At 39.0% G+C, this 22291-nt stretch overlaps 1 protein-coding gene across 2 annotated transcripts in view; it reads left to right on the forward strand.

Moving 5' to 3' along the window:
* Window positions 1–22291, forward strand: part of CNTN5 (contactin 5) — a 1309320-nt gene that overhangs the window by 1129633 nt on the left and 157396 nt on the right. For both annotated transcript variants that reach the window (XM_066360732.1, XM_066360733.1), the window contains 2 exons: window positions 16731–16858; window positions 19962–20137. In XM_066360732.1, the coding sequence (XP_066216829.1) occupies window positions 16731–16858; window positions 19962–20137 (304 nt within the window). The remainder of the gene's footprint in view (window positions 1–16730; window positions 16859–19961; window positions 20138–22291) is intronic.

Below are 22291 nucleotides of genomic sequence, written 5' to 3' on the forward strand. Positions count from 1 at the left end.
CTGGTCAGACTCAACTATACTTAAATAAAAAAATTTTTAAATAAATAAATGAACTGGCATTGCCTGCCCTCCAACCCCTTCTTCTAAATCATAATTAAAACAGTACACCAAGGTAAATATTCATGAAAATGAATCAAGAGAAAATAATATTAATTTAATCATGTACTTCATTTCATTGTACTCTCAGAGTGTAATAAAGACATATCCTACCTATAAGAGATAGATGTTATTTATTAAGCTTTATTTTAATAGCAGCAGACAAAATAACTGGAGAAATGACTGACACAATGCATTTAAAGCAAAGCAAAATAAGAGATATTTTCTTAAGAAAATTCACTCATTCATGCATTTAGTTATTCCCTCAATAATTCGCTGGCACTTAATCTGAGCCAGTCCTTGTTGGACATGAGGGGTACAATAATTAACATAAACAGACTTGGAATTGCCTTCATGGGGCTTAAATGATAATGGGGAAGTAGGCCTCAAATAAATATCACACTGATTAATAAGTAATAGCAAATTGGATTAAAAATTTACTTAAAAAATAATTTACTTTTTTTCTGAAAGAATAGATCTGATCCTATGCATGTATGTGACAAAAGAGATAGACATGGACAGGGCTGGGGCAGTCGGAGAGTATCTCAGGGGAGGTGACACAGACTGAGAACTGAAGGAGAGGTATCAGTTCACTAGGCAAAGGTAAGATAACAACAGTGGAGTGAGGGAACGTTCTAGACCCAAAACCTGAGACTGGCATTAGCATGCAAACCAGAAAGACTACCACTGAGAGTTTTGTATCTGACAAAACTATCTCACCTCCTCTGTGGAGAACAGAGCATGAACAATGGCTGGCACATGGTAAATGCTCAACAAATATTTAAGTGAATGGAAAAAAAGGAAAAGGACTTGTTAGTATAAGACTATGAAATTTGATCAGTAGCTGAGCTTTCTCTGAGTGCAGAGGTGCCAAGATTGCACTAGAAATAGCAAGAAAAATTGAACTGCCTTGTTTAAAGATGTCAAAGGTGATGATGTATTTTTAAATAGTCATCTTTCAACTAAAATACCTGATCAGGACTATGAAATTTTTTGAAAAAAATTATTTATATTACTTTAGCCAATTTTATGATACTGTATAAACATTACTTTTGAAAATATAAATAATCCCAATTTTGTCTTTCAGCTAAAATAAATACCATTTAAGTAATTAAATCTGTTTTCACAATCTCACCAAAAAATAAAATAAAATTTTTCTTTTCTTCATAGTAGGTTATATTTAAATGGTCTAGCCAATCTGCTTAAATTTTTTTATCAATATAAATATCTACCACACTTATGTTTGAACAGGACACTCAATTCACAGTGACCTTCTCTTATCCCTAGGTCCAAACAAACTCATTCTAGTGCCAGGGCCTTTGTACCTGCTTTCCCTCTGACGAGAATATTCTTCTGCTGATCTGAGTGACTATCTAGTTCTTATCATTTAGATCTTAGCTTAATGTTACTGTATAAAATGACCTCTCCAACATTCCTAGGTAAAAGATCATGGCACAGGGCCTGGCCCATAATAGGCACTCCACAAATAGTAGCTACTGTTATTTATTTACTTATTTATTTTCAGAGACAGAGAGAGAGTCAGAGAGAAGGATGGATAGAGACAGACAGTCAGGAATGGAGAGAGATGAGAAGCATCAATCATCAGTTTTTCGTTGCAACACCTTAGTTGTTCATTGATTGCTTTCTCATATGTGCCTTGACCGTGGGCCTTCAGTTGACCAAGTAACTCCTTGCTCAAGCCAGCGACCTTGGGTCCAAGCTGGTGAGCTTTATGCTCAAGCCAGATGAGCCCGCACTCAAGCTGGAGACCTCAGGATCTCGAACCTGAGTCCTCTACATCCCAGTCCGACACTCTATCCATTGCGCCACTGCCTGGTCAGGCGCTACTACTATTTTTAGTGTTACACAGGAAATGCCACTGGAATGCTTTCGATTAGCCTCAGCACAATGAAAGCCGCATTACACATCTCTAATTCTTACAACTACCAGATGAATATTAGTGTACCTCATTTTACAAGCGTATTATTCAGAGAGATTAAATTGTCCAAAGTGACAGCCTGTAAGAAGCAGAGTCTGTTTTGTCTAAAAAAAAATTCATGTGGAATATTTTTGCACCCTTTAAAGTTTGATTAAAATAAAATGCATAAAGGATGCAGTTATATTGGACTTACACATAAAGCAATTAAGATGGTTGGGCTTATATATTCTTCTGATTGAATTATCTTCACAAATCTTTCTATTTGTGGCAGTGCTTCAGCCCTGAACTCAACTGACAATTTATATTATGCTTGATTTTTTCCCATATTCTCTAGTCCATAGTGAGTTAAAATTCCTTAAATACTTAGACTTATTCCCTACTACTCCAATTAGCTCCTGAGTCTTATTTGTAGCAGGTTGTTTCACAGAGGTGAGAAGGAATCGGTGAGTGCCTGCGGGGCACTGAGCAACGTTTCATGTTCTTGTATGTCATCCCCAGAAGAGGACAGTGCCCTGCATGTCTGTGGTTGGGTGCAAATTAGAAGTCAGACATTGGGAACCTGTCTTATTTTGAAACAGATTTTGATGAGAAAGAAACTTCAAATTGGCTCCCCCCACCCCCCCACCCCCCCAAAAAAAGAGGAAGAAGAATAGAGGCTGATTCTCTGGGTTCACTGCAAGATAGAAAGGAACTCATGCAATATAGCCTGAGACAGAGAAAATCTTTGGGAGTTACAGGTGAATAGGTGAACAGTGCCTTAGAAGTTCAGTCCACAGTCCTCATTTTATGGTTGAAGGAGAGGAGGCATAGAATTAAAATAAAGGTCAATTAACAAGTGAAATCAGAAGTGGGCTTTGTACTGACTGCCTAATGCATTTTTAGTTTAGCCTCCACCACCATACAATAAAATCAATTAACTGATGTTGATTTGACTCTGTTCAAAAGTCACTTGAGCTAAATAGCATAAGAGCTGCTCTCCAGGAGAGAACTAATACAAAAAAAATAATAAAGTGCATTTTTTTAATATTAAAGAGCTTAGCCACAGTCAAGCTTACTAATTAGGTCAGGATAATTTAAAATGAACTAAAAACCATCCCAGGTAGGGATATCAAATATTCATAATTTTGCTCTAGATGCAATCTCCGTGACCTTAGAGGTTTGAAAGAGCAATAATTTAGCTTCACTTCCCATAAGATTTAGGTATTTATACAGACAGCAGGCTGTACAGAAAAGAATGCAAAAAGATGAATTCAAAGAATAATAAAGATTTCAACCTTTTATAAATACCTGTTCTTTTTTTTTATAGTCTGCATTAAAAATCACTGACAGATCTTATGTCCAAATTAATGTGAAACAACAGATTATTCATTTCAGAATACTGTGAAAAGCCACAGGCTAAATGATTCAATGCAACCTCAACTATGGTTTTTGACTTAAAAAGTTCTTATTTTGGCCTGACCTGTGGTGGCGCAGTGGATAAAGCGTCAACCTGGAAAAACTGAGGTTGCCTGTTCAAATCCCTGGCTTGCCTGGTCAAAGCACATATGGGAGTTGATGCTTCCTGCTCCTTCCCCCCCCCTCTCTCCCCCCTCCTCTCTAAAAATAAATAAATAAATAAATAAATAAATAAATAAATAAATAAATAAATAAATAAAAAGTTCTTAGTTTAGGGATGTATCCAATTTCACAGCATCTTTCAGTTTTAGAAATGTATCATTGGAAAAGTTCAGAATCCATTGCATAGTCACTCTGAAAGCATCTAACAAGCTTTATTGTGTTTGGTTTTAATATCTCTTGCTTTGTAAGATCAATCTCTCATTAGTGCTAAGCCAAATGCTTCCAGGGAAAATGGATAAACACCTTTAGTTGAGACAGGCTTTTAGCAAACTGTTCAAGAGCCTATAAAGAAGAGATAACTTTAATAAAATGGAAAGAAAATGTTATAAATACAGGTTTATATCTAGCTAATAAATAGTGTTTTTCAAAGTATGATTCAAAGGAAGAACAGCCATTAAGTTTTTAGCAGCTTTCTATTGTTAATAAGGAAAAACGGAAACATTCATGCTAATATACATATCATAGCACTATTAAATGTACCTAAAGCAGTGAACATAATAAAAAATATTTTGAGTGAAAATAAAGGTAGGAATTTCAAATAGAGTTAGCTGAAAATGCCTTACTATCCCCTTCTACAATTTTAGTCTCTGTTTTCTTATAGTGGTTAAATACCCAAAGCTCTCATCATGGATCCTCTTGGGAAAATATGTGGTGTGATAAATTAATTTACATTAAAACATAGTGATTAATCAGATACTCTGATGAGGAATTTGAGCACTGTTTAACCACCATTTGTTGACTATTCTGTTATGATGCTCATTTCCTTCCTCAAGTAAGTTTCAATCTAGAGGAAACATAATGAGGTCTGGGATACTGAGCAATGTATTATACTAAAGGTATAAGAGGACAGAGGAATATGGTGTATGGGAAAGAAGATAGTAACCAAGGAGCAGGAAACATCACCCAAAAATAATTTGAACAATAACAACAACAACAAAAATTAGAGAATAATAAGTAATCTTCTAGACAGTTACAAGAATGGGAGGCAGGAAAAGTCTTGTCAAGATGGGCCCTGGCCGGTTGGCTCAGTGGTAAAGTGTTGGCCCAGAATGTGGAATTCTTGGGTTTGGTTCTTGGTCAGGGCACACAGGCAAAGCATCCATCTGCTTCTCCACCCCTCCACCTATCACTTCTCTCTCTCTCTTCCTCTCTCCCCTCCCCTCCTTCAGCCAAGGCTCAATTGGAGTGAGTTGGCCCCGGGCACTGAGGATGGCTCCATGGCCTTTGCCTCAAGGGCTAAAAAATGGCTCCAGTGACAACAGAGCAAGGGCCCCAGATGGGCAGAGCATCGCCCCCTAGTGGGCTTGCTGTGTGGATCCCTTTTGGGGTGCATGTAGAATCTGTCTCCTCCCCTCCTCTCACTAAAATAAAAAAAAATTATTGTCAAGTTGAACAAAAACTATTGGCAAACACCCAAGACACAGGATCTTCAGAGAATGACAAGCATTTCATTATGAATGTAAGGTAGGGTGGGCATAGTTGTGAGAAAGCAGGTAGGGATCAGATATGAGATTGGAAAGGCAGAGAGAGATTATCCAGGATGTCATGTGTCATGGTAAGGCAGGTGTCAGGAACCTTTTTGGCTGAGAGAGCCATGAATGCCACATATTTTAAAATGTAATTTTGTGAGAGCCATACAACAACCGTGTACGTTACGCATTATCCAATAAAAATTGGGTGTTTTCCCAGAGGACAGCTGTGATTGGCTCCAGCCACCCGCAACTATGAACATGAATGGATTGTAATGCATGAGAATGTTTTATATTTTTAACATTATTTTTTTTTATTAAAGATTTGTCTGCAAGCCAGATGTGGCCATCAAAAGAGCCAGATCTGGCTTGTGAGCCATAGGTTCCCGACCCCTGTGCTAAGGAGTTTGGATTTTCTCCTGAATGGAGTGTGAGACGTGGATGGGCATGAAGTTCGTTGGTAACATTATTATATGAGACATTGTGGAGGCAGTGGGATTAACATCTTGAAATAGGGAGCAGCCTTATACTGGAGGCAGAGGTAGCAGAATTGCAATACTCTAGATGAATTCTAAAGAGAGGCTCAAATTCAAATAAGGTTGTGCTAGTGAGAGAAGCTGGTAATTATATGTTAAGCCTGACACTCAATACTAATAACAAAGCTACATAAAGCATGTGATATTTTGAATTCTAAAAATTTAGGAATCAGATAGCTCCACCAGAGCCCAGGTAGCTGAACCAATTTTGCTTCTGGAAACATTGTCCAGCACAGTATTACCTTCCTCATTTACACCACTCTTCTCCTCTGTTTATGAGAATATGTTAGAGAGACAAAAGGCAGGCTTTGCCCTACTGGGAACTGCTAAATATTTTCTTAGCTCCTTCACCTCCAAGTTCAAGTGAGGGAAGTTTACTAGGACTCAATGAAGGAAGTTCTAACACTAGTTATTGTATTTCTTGATTGAACATTTGCTTAGGCAGTAAACTTGGTGATTGACTTCTGGAGAGAGATAAAAAACAGCAGAAAGGGAGTGGCAGCAAAGAAACCTACACTGCCACCACTGAGAAGGCAAGTGTGTGGGGGGTGCCAGTGGGTTGGATGAGCTTTGGAAAAGATAGGCAAGTATCCTGAAGCCCTTCTGGGCTTCAAGAGCTGACAGAGGGGGTAAAGGCAGGACCAAGGGAGGAAACCACTGAGCCAACTCTGCAGTATGGAGGCCTGTTGGGCAAACAAGTGTGTGAGGCTTGCTCATTTGTACTTTCTCTGATTGGTGCATGAACACGGGGCAGCATCATGTGTGTATAGTCTATGTAAGGCTGCAGGTGCTTGCCCTCAGGGCAGCAGATTGTAGATGGCGGATTGCCTGATGCCATTGGGAGAGGCCTTTTTTTTTTTTTTTTTTTTTTTGCTATTGTTTGCCAGAGAAGGTTTTTTTTTCCTCCTGATTTGTTTAGTCATGAACCCTGAGAGAAGGAAGCAGTTTTCCCTGCCTGCTTGCTTGTCCCCCATTGTGAAATTCTAATAAATTGAATGGCCCACCATTTTCTGGATCCACAGTTCTTTTATTGTCTGCCTGAAATCAGTGAGAACCTGCATGGCTGCAACCACCAACCTTATGTTTAGCATAGTCAGCAGGATCTGGATCAGATTTGTATGGAGCTGCCAACACCCTTGATGGGTGGGATAGAGAAGTGGTCATTGCTCTCCAGTGTATGGGTCCCCATGCTTCTGATTTGGGGGGCTGTGGGCTAGGTGTTTTTTCCAACCCTGCATGAGGAAACGAATAGCTCTGTGCGAGAGTCTGCCTGAGGTCAAAGCTCCAGGATAAGCTGCGGACCAAGAAGCAACAACTCCATGAGCTGTAACAGTCACTGGAGAAAGAGCTGAAGATCCAAAAACTGCAGATTAGGCTGCAGGCTGAGAACCAGCAACAGCTTGAACTGAAGCAAGCACTGGAGAAGGAGGCTGACAGCTCTTGAAAGCTGCAGTGTGAGATGCAGGGTAAACACCAACAGCATCTGGAACTGGAGCAATCTCTGGAGAAGGAGTTACAGGTTCATGAGCTTCATTTTGCACTGGAAACTGAACACTGTCACCGACAGTTGGTTGAGAAACAGGCCAAGAGCCAGCAGCCACAGGAGCTGAAATGGTCGCCAAAGAAGGAACAGCATTCATGCCAGTGGAGTGGCTCTGTGTTGGTGAGAGCAGATATTTCTGACTCTTCTGAGGAGATTTGGGCTGAAGCTGCCATCCACAGACTCAGAACCCAGCTAGTGGTCACCTAGAAGGCAAAAACCCAGCAGCCAAGAGTCCCTCAGGGGCAGCCACAGCCCCCTCCGCAGGTGGTGGAGCACTCTGTGGTCCGTCCTTACACCCAGGTAGAATTGATGGAGTTGGGGGTGCATTTCAGGCAGAAACCCACTGAGCCCCTGGCGACCTGGTTGCTGCAGTTATGGGACATAGGAGTGGATGGTATTATGCTCTCCAGAACAGAGATGGAGAAATTGGCCACCATTACCATGCACTCCTCCTTAAGGCAGTGACTTTAGAACTACCATGACAACCCAGGAAACCATACCCTATTAGAATGGGTGATGGCTGCCACTTGTACAGTTTGGCAGAATGCTGGAGACTTTCCAGGAGCAGTGAGTAGGTGGCATTGCTATAGTGAGCTAGTAAAGGTCCTTTGGGAAGTAGGTATGAAGAAGGCTGCTTTCAACCTGAGGTCCTGTGGACCAGATGAGGAAGTATTTACAGCATGAATGAGGGAGCTTATTCTCTGCAATGCCCCAACAGCCCTTTTTGGGTCACTAGTAGCTATCTTGGGTCCCCTATAGGGCCCCACATAGATGGTAGCATATTTGGGGGAGCTGGAGGCAGCACAGAATCATCAAGCAGTGAGGGCTGCTGCCCATGCTGCCCCCCTCGACTAACAAGGTGGGCCTGTAAAGGTTACCCTAACACAGATGTGGGCAGATTTGATTGTGGCTGGGGCAGAAATTAGATGGCAAGTTAAATAAAGTTCTTTTGGAGCTTTGGCAGCAGCTTGAGCCAGAATAGAGTAGTTCCAGCTGCTGAAAAAGCAGATGCTGCTGGCAGCTGCCAGGAAAATGGATGGTGTTCAGGTTGCATGGTTGCAAGATTACATATTGGAGACAGCTGTGGGAGAGGAGGATCCTCCCCAAGACCCATTGGTCCAGTTTGAATAAGGGGAAAGCCAAGAGACCTGCTTAACAGGGATGGGCAGGGAGGCCTGAGGCCCCATGTGAAATTGGCAATCTATTGATCACTTTCTAATGTGCAGCAGGTGTTGGCATAAGAAAAGAATAGGTGCTTTTATTTTGCTGTAGCAGTAGCAAAAGATAAGAGAACTATCAAGGCAGCACAAGCCTTGAATGTGTTTGACCCCGCCACATCTTGTAAGCTTGCTAAGAGGTTTGATGGGGCTTAAGGCAATGGACAGAGCACTTATGGAAAGGCACTGAAGTCCGTTAATAAAGAGCTGTATGCTGTAATGGACCTTTACCTTGGTGATTTGCATAGACAGCTGGGCTGTTTATTGTGAACTGATCATTGAGCGGTGTAATGGATTCTTGGACTGCAACCAGATGGGGGTACCAGCTCTTTTGTTGAATGGATATGCTGCTTTTGGACAGTATGAGAGACCCTGATGGGAAGGGTCCAGCTCTTGTGGAAGTCCTTCTGCACTGTGAAGCTGCCCCCATCCAGTTGTAGAGACACACCAAAGAGACTTTACAGTTTCCATGGACACAGCCCCAGACTATATAGGCCCTCCCACCTACAGTGGGGTAGGGGTCTAGAGATGGGCCTCCAGTTAGCACCTTGGGCATAATGCTCAGGGAGACTTTGTGAAGGACACCTTTGTAATTATTGTAATTCTATAACTTGTGCCGTTGCTGTAGTCTGTTTGTTTATGTAATGTATCTCACTCCTCACACAGGGATCATCGTGGAAGATACCTGTTATGTAGATTGTGAAGCGAGCAACCCTAAAGGGGTGGAATGTTGGGCAAACAAGTGTGTTAGGTTTGCTTGCTTGTACTTTGCCTGATTGGTGCATGAGCAGGAGGCAGCACCACGTGTGTATAGTCTATGTAAGGCTGCAGGTGCTTGCACTCAGGGCAGCAGATTGTAGATTATAGATTACCTGCCACCATTGGGAGGGGCTATTTTTGCTATTGTTTGCTGGAGAAGTTATTTTTCTCCTGGTCTGTTTGCTCATCAACCCTGAGAGATGGAAGTGGTTTTTCCTGCCTGATTGCTTACCCACCATTGCAAGACTCTAACAAACTGGATGGCCCACTATTTTCCAGCTCCACAGTTCCTTTACCATCTGCTAGAATTCAATGTGAATCTACATGGCCACAACCACCAGCCTTACAAGGCCACAAAGGTCAATGATGTGCTCACCAGAAGCAGTCTTTGGAGATCTGCTTTAACAATGATCTGGGGACAGCTGCTTTCTCATAGTGAGAGCTCTATCCAAGTAAGGACCACAACAGAAATTGGATAAGAGACCCTGGTTCCTTTCCAGCTCTCTCCTCCCTACTCTGACACATGGTGGAGAAAACGAACTAGGAAAAAGGAGCAGAAAAGGTGTGAAGAGGGACCATTCTCCACGCTCCTCGTAGCTGCAGGGTCCTGGGTCCACACAATTTGGACCCAGGTACGCTAGCCTCTCTAGGTAGGCTAGCCTTGAGGAGGAGAGAAAAGCAGGAATCAGAGATAAACTTGACCTCTGCAACAACAGAAAGTTATTTGTAAGCTATGGGAATTTCTTGGATGTCTGAAGAAAGTGGAAAAATAGTTTTCAACAGCACATGGTTAAAGGCAATGATTAGAAAAAGTAAAACCACTTCATTTTGTTCCTCACTGTGTACAGACTCTCCAGTAAGCCAAAGGGAATAGATTTGACAGATATTTAAAATATGCAATAGATCCAACTTAATCAATTTGTTATAAAGGGGAAAAGAAAGATAAATAATGACTTCTGAGTTAATAGTCTGAATTATGTTCTGAGCTTTAAAAAAATAAACAATCTAAACTTTTCTTCTCTGGGCACAACTCATCTCTATAAGAATGGATTATTATTTTGGGGGGGGGGTTTAAACCTTGTTTTCATCACAGACTCCCTGAGGAAAGTTACATACTATCGCTACAAAAATGCACCCCAGAATTTTTCATCCAAATTCATGTAAAATAGGCACATTAATGTGAGAAGCTGATTTGAGGGAAAAGATGGAGTGTAGTTCTGGATATATTAAGTTTGATGCCTCTGGAACAAAATCTTATAGAAATATTCTTCAGAACAAGGCAAATCAGTGTAAGTGTTCATTTGGAGGGCTATTTTGTTTTTTTAATTAAAATCACGTCATACCCAGCTATGACAAAGAAAGAGCATCCTTCTCACCCTTTTTCAAAGCCTGAAAGTAATGAGGTTTTTCAGAGACTTAGCACAAAATGTTCTGCAGTTCCTTCAGGTTGCTTGCAGTGATGCTCAGAGCAGGGATGAGGTCCGTTAATTAAAGGCACTCCTGCACTTCCGCTTTCTCTCGCTTTCTAAAGGCTGTCACACATGTCTTTCTAGCTCACCTCACCTCTTCCTTCCAGCTAAACTGCATCTAAAAGCATGGGGACAGCACAGCCCTCCTGGACTGTGGATTGCCTGTAGCTTTTAAAATACCTACTGATCAAGTTACGGAGGATGAATTTGTCTCATTTCCATCGTCTACAGGAAACGTGTCCTTTCTTGTTACCCTTGAGCTTCTATGTCTGTCTGCTTCTGTTGTAGTTCAGAGCTGCCACCAAATATGTGATCTTATGCAAAGCTTTCTTTTGATGTTTACTTTGAGCCCATGTATAGTAGCCGAAAGTGCAATACCAATTTTAGAATCCAGCCGGACTAGTCTAAAAAACTGGTAGATATTTTAGTACTCTTTGCCTCCTTTTCTTTCTCTTTCTTTATCAAGCAAGTGTGATAATATATCCTGAAATCTCTGTAAGGATTAAAATAGATAAAATATTAAATGAGTTTTGTATAGAGCCTGGAAAATTGTAGAGGCATAATAAATAATATAAAAACATACCTGACCAGGTGGTGACACAGTGGATAGAACATTGGCCTGGGATGCAGGGGACTCAGGTTTGGAACCCCAAGGTCGCCGGCTTGAGTGTGGGTTCACCCAGATTGAGCGTGGGGTCTCTGGCTTGAGCATGGGATCAAAGACATGACCCCATGCTAGCTGGCTTGAGCTCAAAGGTCACTGGCTTGAGCCCAAAGGTCACTGGCTTGAAACCTAAGATTGTTGGCTTGAGCCCAAGGTCACTGGTTTGAGCAAAGGGGTCACTGGCTTAGCTGGAGTCCCCCAGTCAAGGCACATATGAGAAAGCAATCAATGAACAACTAAGGTGCCACAATGAAAACTTGATGCTTCTCATTTCTCTCCCTTTCTGTCTGTCCCAATCTGTGCCTCTCTCTGTCTCTGTCTCTCTCACTAAAAGATTATATATATAATTTTATAATTCTATTTATATAAAATTCTTTAAATGCAAACTTACTATAGTGACAGAAAGGAGAGTAATAGCTGCCTAGTGATAAGGGTGGGGCTTAAGAGGGCTTGGGAGGGAGAACGCAAAGGAACACAGAGATGCTTTGGATGTGATATGTAATTGACTGTCTTGACTATGGAATGATTATATAACTATATCCATATCTGAGAACTTTTTAATAAATTATACACTTTAAACATGTGAGTTTGCCCTGGCCGGTTGGCTCAGCGGTAGAGAGTCGGCCTAGCGTGCGGAGGACCCGGGTTCGATTCCCGGCCAGGGCACACAGGAGAAGGGCCCATTTGCTTCTCCACCCCTCCGCCCGCCGCGCCTTCCTCTCTGTCTCTCTCTTCCCCTCCTGCAGCCAAGGCTCCATTGGAGCAAAGATGGCCCGGGCGCTGGGGATGGCTCTGTGGCCGCTGCCTCAGGCGCTAGAGTGGGTCTGGTCGCAACATGGTGACGCCCAGGATGGGCAGAGCATCGTCCCCTAGTGGGCAGAGCTCCGCCCCATGGTGGGCGTGCCGGGTGGATCCCGGTCGGGCGCATACGGGAGTCTGTCTGACTGTCTCTCCCTATTTCCAGCTTCAGAAAAATGAAAAAAAAAAACAAAAAAACCATGTGAGTTTATAATATGACTATCATACTATAATAAAGCTGTAAAACATAGGCAGCTTCCAATTATGCTTAGAATAAAGATGGAATGTTTCCCATAATATACTATATTCTTTATGGTCTCTCCTCCAGGTTACCTCTCCAGTCTTATTTTGGGCCACTCCCTAGCTCCTCCATATGCTGTCATCATCATTGACCTTTTTGTTCTTCAAGGTTTTGTTGTCCTTCTCACCTTAAGGCCTTTACAAATTCTAGTCCCTCTTCTTTCCACACTGTGCCTAGTTTACTCTCTCTCTCATCCCTCAGTTTTCAGCTCAATATTATTCCCCTCGGAGAAGATTTATCCAACACTGTAAATATTTGATGTTTCTGTACATGATCTGACACTCTCTCCTTTTTTCTTTATAAATCTGTCACAAATTTTATTTATACTTTTGAATAAATTTTCAATGAATATTTATTACATACTATTAAAATAGAATAACTTACATATATTATCTAGTTAATCCTTTTTAAAGAACAGTTAGATATAATTATGATAGTTTTGTATATAAGGAAAGAGATTAACTTTGCTTAAGATCACATACATACTAGTTAAAGTGATTTGAACCCAATCTTTTCCAATTTTAAAGCACATGGTCTTAGTTAATGACAAATAATTCTGTGACGTAATGTCCACCATGTTATGATAGCAGAAAGAAATCTAATCTGGAAGTCAGAGCAAAATCTCTAAATAATATGGCAGGAGGTAAATAGGTGGTACTTGCAGGCAAGTAATGAGTGTACTTGGAAAGATCTAAACTAGATTGTGCAGTGTCTGACAGGTAAGCCAAACCTGGAAAACATGGAAATGGAGGGTCCAGAAAATTGTCCTGAAATTTGGAAATCAAAATCGGCATAATAAAATTAGCATTGAATCCTTGCAAGATAGGGGTAGGCACAACATCGTACTAGGTAGACTATGGTACTAGGCAGATTCACAAAATAGAGATTCACTGATTTAGTGCAAGATGAGACTGAAGATATCTCCAGGTCTAGGCAAAACTCACAGATAAATTAGGAGATAAGAATACACTAAGCATAACTTGATACTGAATGCTGGAATGCTGGTTTGTATTTCTAAGACCTCTCCTTTCCCCCAACAGACCTTCACTTCATCGCTCCCTTACCTCTCTACTCCAAGGTCAAGGCTGTCTCAGCAGAATTAATTCCCAAATCTAAAAATTTCAAATATGGGAATTATATGGTAATGATAGCAGAGAGGAAAAGATAGATAGAAGCAGAAAATTGCATGGAAATATTTATTTAGTAATTAGGTATGCAATAACCAGGCATTATAATGTAAATCATAGTCATTGTGTAATTAATTTTTTCTTTGCTAAGTTAAAAAAAAATGAGCTCATCTGATAAGTATGTGATATATGAATGAATAGACAGGTTTTTGGCTAAGTGACACTGCCACTTGACAGATAAAAAACATTATGATACTTAAAGGTCTTCATCCCCCAGTGTATCAGTGGCCTGAAGTTCAGGAGCATTCAAAAACTATCTTCAAAAGGAGAACATAATAGATTGTCTACTGTCAGTGAAAAAAGACTTATCTTAAATCAAAGGCTGAAATACTGCCAGTAGCTAAGATATATTTATTTCTTTAAAGGGGGTAAATTTTAAACCAAACTTTTCACTTCCTTTATTGGATTTTACACCAGTCAGCAAAATCCAGATATTTTCAAGATATTGACTATCTGCACAAATTATACTCATTTTACTAATATTCAAAAGTTTGCATTCTCCCAAGAGAATGCTTATTTATTTACAAAAAGTATAATTTTTGCTTTTAAATATATCCTTTTTTATAGCATTGTATTTTGGGGATTAAAATAGAATGAATACATTATATTTCATTTTTATGGAAAATGAGCACTATTTAAATAAATGAACAGATATTTATATTCTGTGAATGGATTATATAACTCTTGAGGTCATTGTTTTCCAAATGTTTCATTAGTATCCCTCCTAGATATAAATTACAAAATAAAGTTAGCTATTCTAGTTCACTTTGCTTCTAAATTTGTCTCCATTCTATGTGTTGTAAATCAAGCTTGATCTATATTAAAAACAATTTGATGTTTTTAATCTGATATATTTATTGATGAAAATATCTAAGTACAAATTCATAAGCAATATTTAGCAACCTAGAATCTAATCCTATTGTTACAGAAAAGTTCAGTCATCTCAATAACTGTCAGTTCTGGGTGATTGGCAAGATTGAATACACATTTTAAAATAACGTAAAAGATGTTGACTGAACATATTTGAGCCTTCATTGTATCTTAAATAGTTCAATATTATCATATTGCTGTGGAATAAACTATTATTTTCAGGACTAAGAGGATCCAATTTTAGGATTTGAGTTCAGTGGAGTCACTGGGTCTTACCAAAAGCAGTACAGTCTGTTATTCACTCTTTGCTAAAAGAAGTTAGTCCAAATGGAGCCAATGGAAACAGGATTATTTCACAGAGTCAGAGGGAAACACATTTTCGTGACCTAAGCATAGGAGGAGGGCCTGAGGCATAGTGGTAAGATTTATTGAAGCAAAAACGAAGGACTGCCCCAAGGCTCCCAATTTCTTATCCAGGACTAGGTGGTTCAGGTCAGTATGGCTGACAAAGAAGCCCTATGCCAGGTCTGCTGAGCTCGAGTGCCCACCAGGAGGGTCCAGCCCCAGAACTATGATGCTGTTACCCTAGGCTCCAGTAGTCCAGGATAGTCTCTGCTCTGGCCGTGCTCCTGCCCATAGGCGCTGTGGGCTGCTAAGGGGAGAGGACATTCAAACCTGGCCTTCGTTAAGCTTCTATTATGTGTATCTCCTTGCATTAGCAAGAGAGCAGGCTTTCTTTCAAATTAAACAATCTTCTTACTAATTCTTCGTGAGCTTGTGCTAGGCCCTTCCACTATCCTTATCCAGTCCCTTTCCTGGATATTCTGGGGGTTCCATGCCCTTATTCTATCCAGTTTTTTTTCCAGACTTTTCCAGCCTAGACTCTTCCCCTTTAGTCACCATGTTGGCTATACTGCTTCTGCCTCAAAGTTACATCTCGCCTTTTAGCCTCTGTGTATGCCTCAGCACAGGAGGGTTCCCTTTCTGTTTCTCCCTCTCCCTTAACCCTGGCTAACTGGTCAGTTGTCCTCAAGGAGATTAGAAAGCTAATCTTTCATGTCCACTGGAGGTATGGAGGACGTTAATATCTGTGGTGGGCCTTGGCTGGATAGCTCAGTTAGTTAGTGTGTCATCCCAAAGTGCAGAGGTCCGTACATAGAGGAACAGATTAATGTTCTCTCTCTCTCTCTCTCTCTCTCTCTCTCTCTCTCTCTCCCTTTTCTTTATCTAAAAAATAAAATAAATTAAAAAAAATTTTAAACCCTTGGAGCAATGTGGCTATCCCCTGCAGTGTCTGGAAGCTACCACTTAATCAGGCTTAGCCAATTTAGCCACCTTCTCTTATATTAATAACTAACTAGCTGCCTACTGTAACACCGACTCTAATGGCCTATTAAATAAAACTACTACAATCACTTCTATTATGTTTCAGATCGCTTGAGTAGGTTGATGCACCAGTGAAATATATATTTCAGGCACTTAGAGGACAGAAAAGGACATAAATACTGATTAAATTTAGATCTGTATATTTCTAGAATGATGACTATATAGGAGAAGACGATAATCCTAAATGTCAACCTCATTTTCACTGAACTTCTAAAAATTTTTAATAATGCTGTAATTTTTCACCTTCATATAAGACTCAAGGTCCATTTTTAACAAAGGTCTCAAAAGAGCCCAAATGCAAACTCAGGTATCACATTTTTATGCTTAAAAAGTGCAGCGCGAGCAGCGTCGGTATCGGGTCTCAGGTCTCGTTTTCACACCCTTGCTGCAGGAGTGGCGTCTCTGCAGTGCCACCATAAATCATCTCCTGGCTGTGTACAATTAATTTTATGTTCTACATTTGTCCTTCTCCGTGTTTTTATGCTGTTTCTTTTTTTGTATTTGATTTTTGAGGTCATTCATAGTTTGAGGTCAGATACCCAAGTTTAATATTAAAATATTGCAAGGTGATATTATAGTGCAAGTTTTGGGGTAGGTCACCTTTAACCACAAGTTTTAAAATTAACTGTCAAAAGGTGTCCAAAGAACAATAACCTGTAACTTCCTAACCCTTTTAAATATGAGTAAATATTAAGTAGGTTTATTGCATAATTTCTTAAAGGGTAAAACATTTCTACTATCACTGTGTGTTTTCCCAGCGATCCTATATCTTTTTTTATTATTACCTTGGAAGTGGTTTCAGACTTCATCAGAGTTTCTTACTACTTAGCTGATTTTCAGTAAAGCAAGAAAAAAAAATCCTTTTTTAATAATTTTCAGAATAGCTATTCTTCCAGACGGGAATCTGCGGATCTTAAATGCTTCTAAATCAGATGAGGGAAAGTACGTTTGCCGAGGGGAAAATGTGTTTGGTTCTGCTGAAATCATAGCTTCAGTATCTGTAAAAGGTAAGAAAATGTGACTAAATATTTCATAAGCATAATTTCATGGCCTTCTCAAAGAGTAAATAGATATAATATGCATGTATACGTGTCTGTGCGCATGTGTGTGCATGCTCCTGTTGATGAAATACATTGTAAAAATAGAACTAGCACAGCTAAATTGTCCCTTCCCATTATTTAAGGGAACATAAAGAAATGGAATGCCTGGTTGGTAGAAATTTAAATATTTTTCTTTGAGCAAAAAATGTAAGAGGTTAAAGATAGCTTTCTGAAGTTTTAGTTAGTGTCTCAAATTTTAAAAGTATGCTAACAGTATAAAAATATTTTCCTCTACCAAGATTAATTTTAGCATTCATCAGTCATGTTGCTGTGTTACCACTTCAGCAGAGGATTTGGGGTAGGGGACATGACCGTGATGTGTTAGAGAGTACATCAGAGGAGCTGATATACCAGAGCTGCTCTTTGATGTCTGCATCAATGGAATTTTTTATTTCATGTTATTTTGAATATTAAAAATATTGCTGCTTAAATGTTTCTGTTAGTTTTCTATGGCTAAAGTGAACTAGATTTTAAGCCTAGAACCTTTGAGACTCCATGTCACTGTTTAATACTAAAAAAATTATATATCTCTTTGATAGGCAAGGGAATATTTTCCATAATTGTACCATATACTTAATTAAGTTTTCCATGTTGTGCATGTGTTTTATAGTGAATCATATTTTGGCCATAAAAATATAAAAAAATGTTAGTTTGTCTTTTTCTTTAGAAATAGAAAAGTAGAATAGCCAACACTCTGATATTTTAGAGGAGAGGCGAACATCAGTGGAAGGAACATTATTTACAGCATACATCACAGAGATTAAACTTAGTTTTCTACTTTCAGTCTGTGTCTTATTCTTTCTGTGTGCTAAGCAATGAGGCAATGCTAGATCCAGAGGTTTAATTTATCATTACAAAATGTTTTCCATTAATCACAAATTATATGGAATATTTACTTGGAATGTTCTAATTCGTTTGAACTACAGTATATGTGATTTTCTTCTCTGATGAAGCCAGAATTTAGCTACCACACAAAATATCTGACTTCTAAAATATTAATATTGATAGCAGCATTCCTTTCTTGGAATCATAGGAAGAATGTGGCATATTAAAGAATCTATGAGGGGTTAAGAATGGTACCTTATCAGATTATGCTATTGTCAACAATAGAGCTAGAATAGGAAAATTGGGCTAATTGTTAATCATTTGTATCAATCTTTGTCAGGTATTTACAATCAGTAATTCACTTAGGAAAAAAGACAATATCAAAATCCTATCTTCATTACGTTCCTACTTTATTCTTTATTCAAAATAACAGATCATATTGCAGTTATTTGATTACTATCTTTTAAAAAATTTGTTTTCAATTATGGTTGACATACAATGTTATATTTGTTTCAGATGTACAGTACAGTAGTTAGATATTTACATAACTTACAAAGTTAATCATTATCTTTTTTTTTTTTTTTTTGCATTTTTCTGAAGCTGGAAATGGGGAGGCAGTCAGACAGACTCCTGCATGCGCCCGACCGGGATCCACCCAGCACGCCCACCAGGGGGTGATGCTCTGCCCATCTGGGGCGTTGCTCTGCTGCATCCAGAGCCATTCTAGCACCTAGGCAGAGGCCACAGAGCCATCCTCAGCGCCTGGGCCATCTTTGCTCCAATGGAGCCTTGGCCGCAGGAGGGGAAGAGAGAGAGAGAGGAAGGAGAGGGAGAGGGTTGGAGAAGCAGATGGGCTCCTCTCCTGTGTGCCCTGGCCGGGAATCAAACCCAGGACTCCTGCACGCCAGGCCGACGCTCCACCACTGAGCCAACCGGCCAGGGCCATTAATCATTATCTTTAATAGCCCTTAGAAGTACAGCTTGTGTTAGCCTTTATTGGTTCAGAGTTGCTCTAAACCCTGTAAAAATGTATTTATTTTTTAAAAAATATAACTGAATTATTAAGTAATTACACAACATTTTTTCTTAGAAATATTTTATTCAATATTTTGCCTTTTCAGGTCTTAGATTATTCACAATCTATCAAAAGTGATATTTTATAATCAGCCAGAGGGGCTTTTTCTATTTCTTTTATACTCAGAAGAGGGGTTACAGAGTGTAAAGCAAATACAAGGTGTTATAGTAGTAGTATTCTATCTCCATTTAAATAGTAATTTGAGGGGAGGTGCTTCCTATTAACCATTAAAGAAGAGAATTTACCTGAATTCTTTCTCCCTAGAGATGGAGGTGTTTTTTTTTTCTTTTTTTATTGTAAAGGCCCTTTTATTTATACTTGATGATCCTTTTTTAAATTTTATTTTATTTTTTTAAAAGACAGATAGGGACAGACAGATAGAAAAGGAGAGAGATGAGAAGCATCAATTTTTCATTGCAGCTCCTTAGTTGTTTATTGATTGCTTTCTTATATGTGCCTTGACTGAGGAGCTACAGCAGAGTGAGTGACCCCTTGCTCAAGCAAGCAACCTTAAGCTCAAGCCAGCGACCTTGGGCTTTAAGCCAGCAACCTTTGGGCTTAAGCCCATGACCATTGGTCATCTCTATGATCCCATGCTCAAGCCAGCAACCCCTCACTCAAGCTGGTGATCACTGAAGCTAGTGAACCCACGTTCAAGCTGGATGAGCTTGTGCTCAAGCCAGCAACCTCAGGATTTCGAACTTGGGTCCTCCACATTCCAGTCCGATGTTCTATCCACTGAGCCACTGCCTGGTCAGGCTATACTTGATGATCCTTGAAGGTAGACAAGGAGGCTATAGCTTCTCTTTCTAATTTTCCTCATTCTAGAATGCCAAATGTTGTTTCCAGTTACATAGTCTCTCGTCTTTTTGTTCAAGTGGAATTCTTAATAGGAACAGGGACTTTTAAATCATCACTACCTTGAAGAAGCATAGTAAAATGTTCTAGCGTAGAAAAATGTAATAGTTTAATTAATAAGAGTTTTCTGAAGGATGAATATCTGAAACAATTTTATAATATAGATTCCTTAATTTTTCCTTTATTATTTAAAATATAGACTTCAGGGAAATGCTATGTGTTATACTAACAAATGCATTTTTATTTCTATAGAACCTACAAGAATAGAACTTACTCCCAAAAGGACAGAGTTAACAGTGGGAGAAAGCATTGTTCTCAATTGTAAAGCAATTCACGATGCTAGTTTGGATGTCACTTTCTACTGGACACTAAAAGGACAACCTATTGATTTTGAAAAAGAAGGTGGACATTTTGAAAGCATCAGGGCCGTAAGTTAATACACTTTTATTTTTTGAGTAATAATAATTTTAGAAATTTAGCTTCAAATGTGAAAACTTTCTTATCTATAAAATACTAAGGAAACATTGGGGAAAAAAATCAATTTTATTTAAATAAGTAAGTTTTTTCAATATCTTATATCAGGTCAAATGTAAAATAATAATTATTTTAAACCCCTCAGTATGAAATTGGTAATACCTTCCTCTGCAAGCCTGGTTTACTTGCCACTTTTACTGACTTTATTAATATTGTTGATATTTCCAGGTTACTTCTCAAAAGTTAGGTTGCTACATAAAATGACTAGTGTTATTTAAAGTATCTTAACAGTCATTATGAAATAACCTGCCTGTCCTACTTATCCAAAAATGGTAATTTTGGGAGATTTTAAAATTTCTCATAGGCTGTAGAGCTAAACATGTAAACCATAGTTAGAAAGGCACATTAGCTTTACATAAACACTAATAGGCATAATCATTTCTTGTCCACCAAATATTTTATTTGCAGTATCTTCTTTTATTTTACATATCTACATGGCAATCAACTAAATGGGTGGGAGCTCTTTGGAAAATCCTACAGACCCATCACAGTGTCTGAATCCAACAGAGAAGTGAAAACACCTCTTTCTCCCAGTCTTATTTATCACATGAAAGAATAACATGACAGAGGGAGAGAGAGAAAGGAGGATGGAATTAGGGTGGCAGAAAGAGATCTGGGCTGCAATATCCCATCTATCTTTGTGAAAGAGAGGAATCCACATGCAATGTATGCCTACAAATCCAATTTAAAATGCTGTCACATGCTTATTAACATCAGTTTATTTTTCTCTGTATACTTTGGGAAACTCTGGAAAACCACAGCTATAATGAGCACAAACAGAAAACTCAGTTTGGCTTGAATTTTTTTGTAAAGATAATGTGATACAGAGGAAAAAGTTCTCCACCCAAAGTCAGAAACTTTCTGGATCATTTTCCAGTTCAATACCTAATCAGCTGTGTAACAAAAAGCTAATGAACTACTTGACCTACATGAGCATTCATCTCAGAGAAACAGAGTGAACAAGTTCAACCAGATAATTTTAAGATCCTTGCTCACTTTAAAATTGGATAAATTTAGATTTAAATGAGTAAAATATGAACTCTCTTTGATACATTTCCAAATGTCTGCAATATTAAACTTTTTTTTCCAAATTAATTCTTTCATCCTGATTTATTTTGTAATAAATTGGAGACACTATATAAATAAGAAACAATTACCAATGGCATTGTCCACATCTCATTAAATAAATTAATTTCAATTATTAATGGTTATGTTCTATGTAAAATCTTTAGATCAGATTAAATTAAACTCATTTTTCTCTAATGTGAGTTTCCTTTTATTTTCTTTCACCTTGAGCTAATAATTTCTTCAAGTTTGTGAACAAATTTTATGCCGTTACGTCATGAACAAAACAGAATCAATAAAAAAAAAAAAAAAGTGGCCCTGGCCATTTGGTTCAGTGGTAGAGCATCGGCCTGGCGTGCAGAAGTACAGGGTTCCAGGGTTCCATTCCCGGCCAGGGCACACAGGAGAAGCGCCCATCTGCTTCTCCACCCCTCCCTCTCTCCTTCCTCTCTGTCTCTCTCTTTCCCTCCCACAGCCAAGGCTCCATTGGAGCAAAGTTGGCCTGGGCACTAAGGATGGCTCCATGGCCTTCGCCTCAGGCATTAGAATGGCTCCAATTGCAGCAGAGCAACACCCCAGATGGGCAGAGCATTGCCCCTGATAGGCATGCCAGGTGGATCCTGATCGGGTGCATGCGAGAGTCTGTATCTCTGCTTCCCCACTTCTCATTCTCACTTCAGAAAAAAATAAATAAATAAAAATAAAAGAAAAAGAATAAAAAATGATACAAAAATACTACATTTGAAAACAGAACATTTACCATCAAAATTATCTTCTCAGGATTAACATTTATTTTAACTGGTCAGATTTATAAAGTAAAAGTATCTTTAAAATGAACAGTGGTTTTTCTTTATATTAACAGGACCCCTCTTTATTTTAGAATACTAATAAAGAAATTAATGGTCATGGTCAAATGATAATGAATTCTTGTTTTTTATCTTAGACATTACCCGTTTAGCTTGATGTCATTCATTTCTATCAAT

Source organism: Saccopteryx leptura, chromosome 1 (genome assembly GCF_036850995.1).
Source record: "Saccopteryx leptura isolate mSacLep1 chromosome 1, mSacLep1_pri_phased_curated, whole genome shotgun sequence".
NCBI classification, from domain to species: domain Eukaryota; kingdom Metazoa; phylum Chordata; class Mammalia; order Chiroptera; family Emballonuridae; genus Saccopteryx; species Saccopteryx leptura.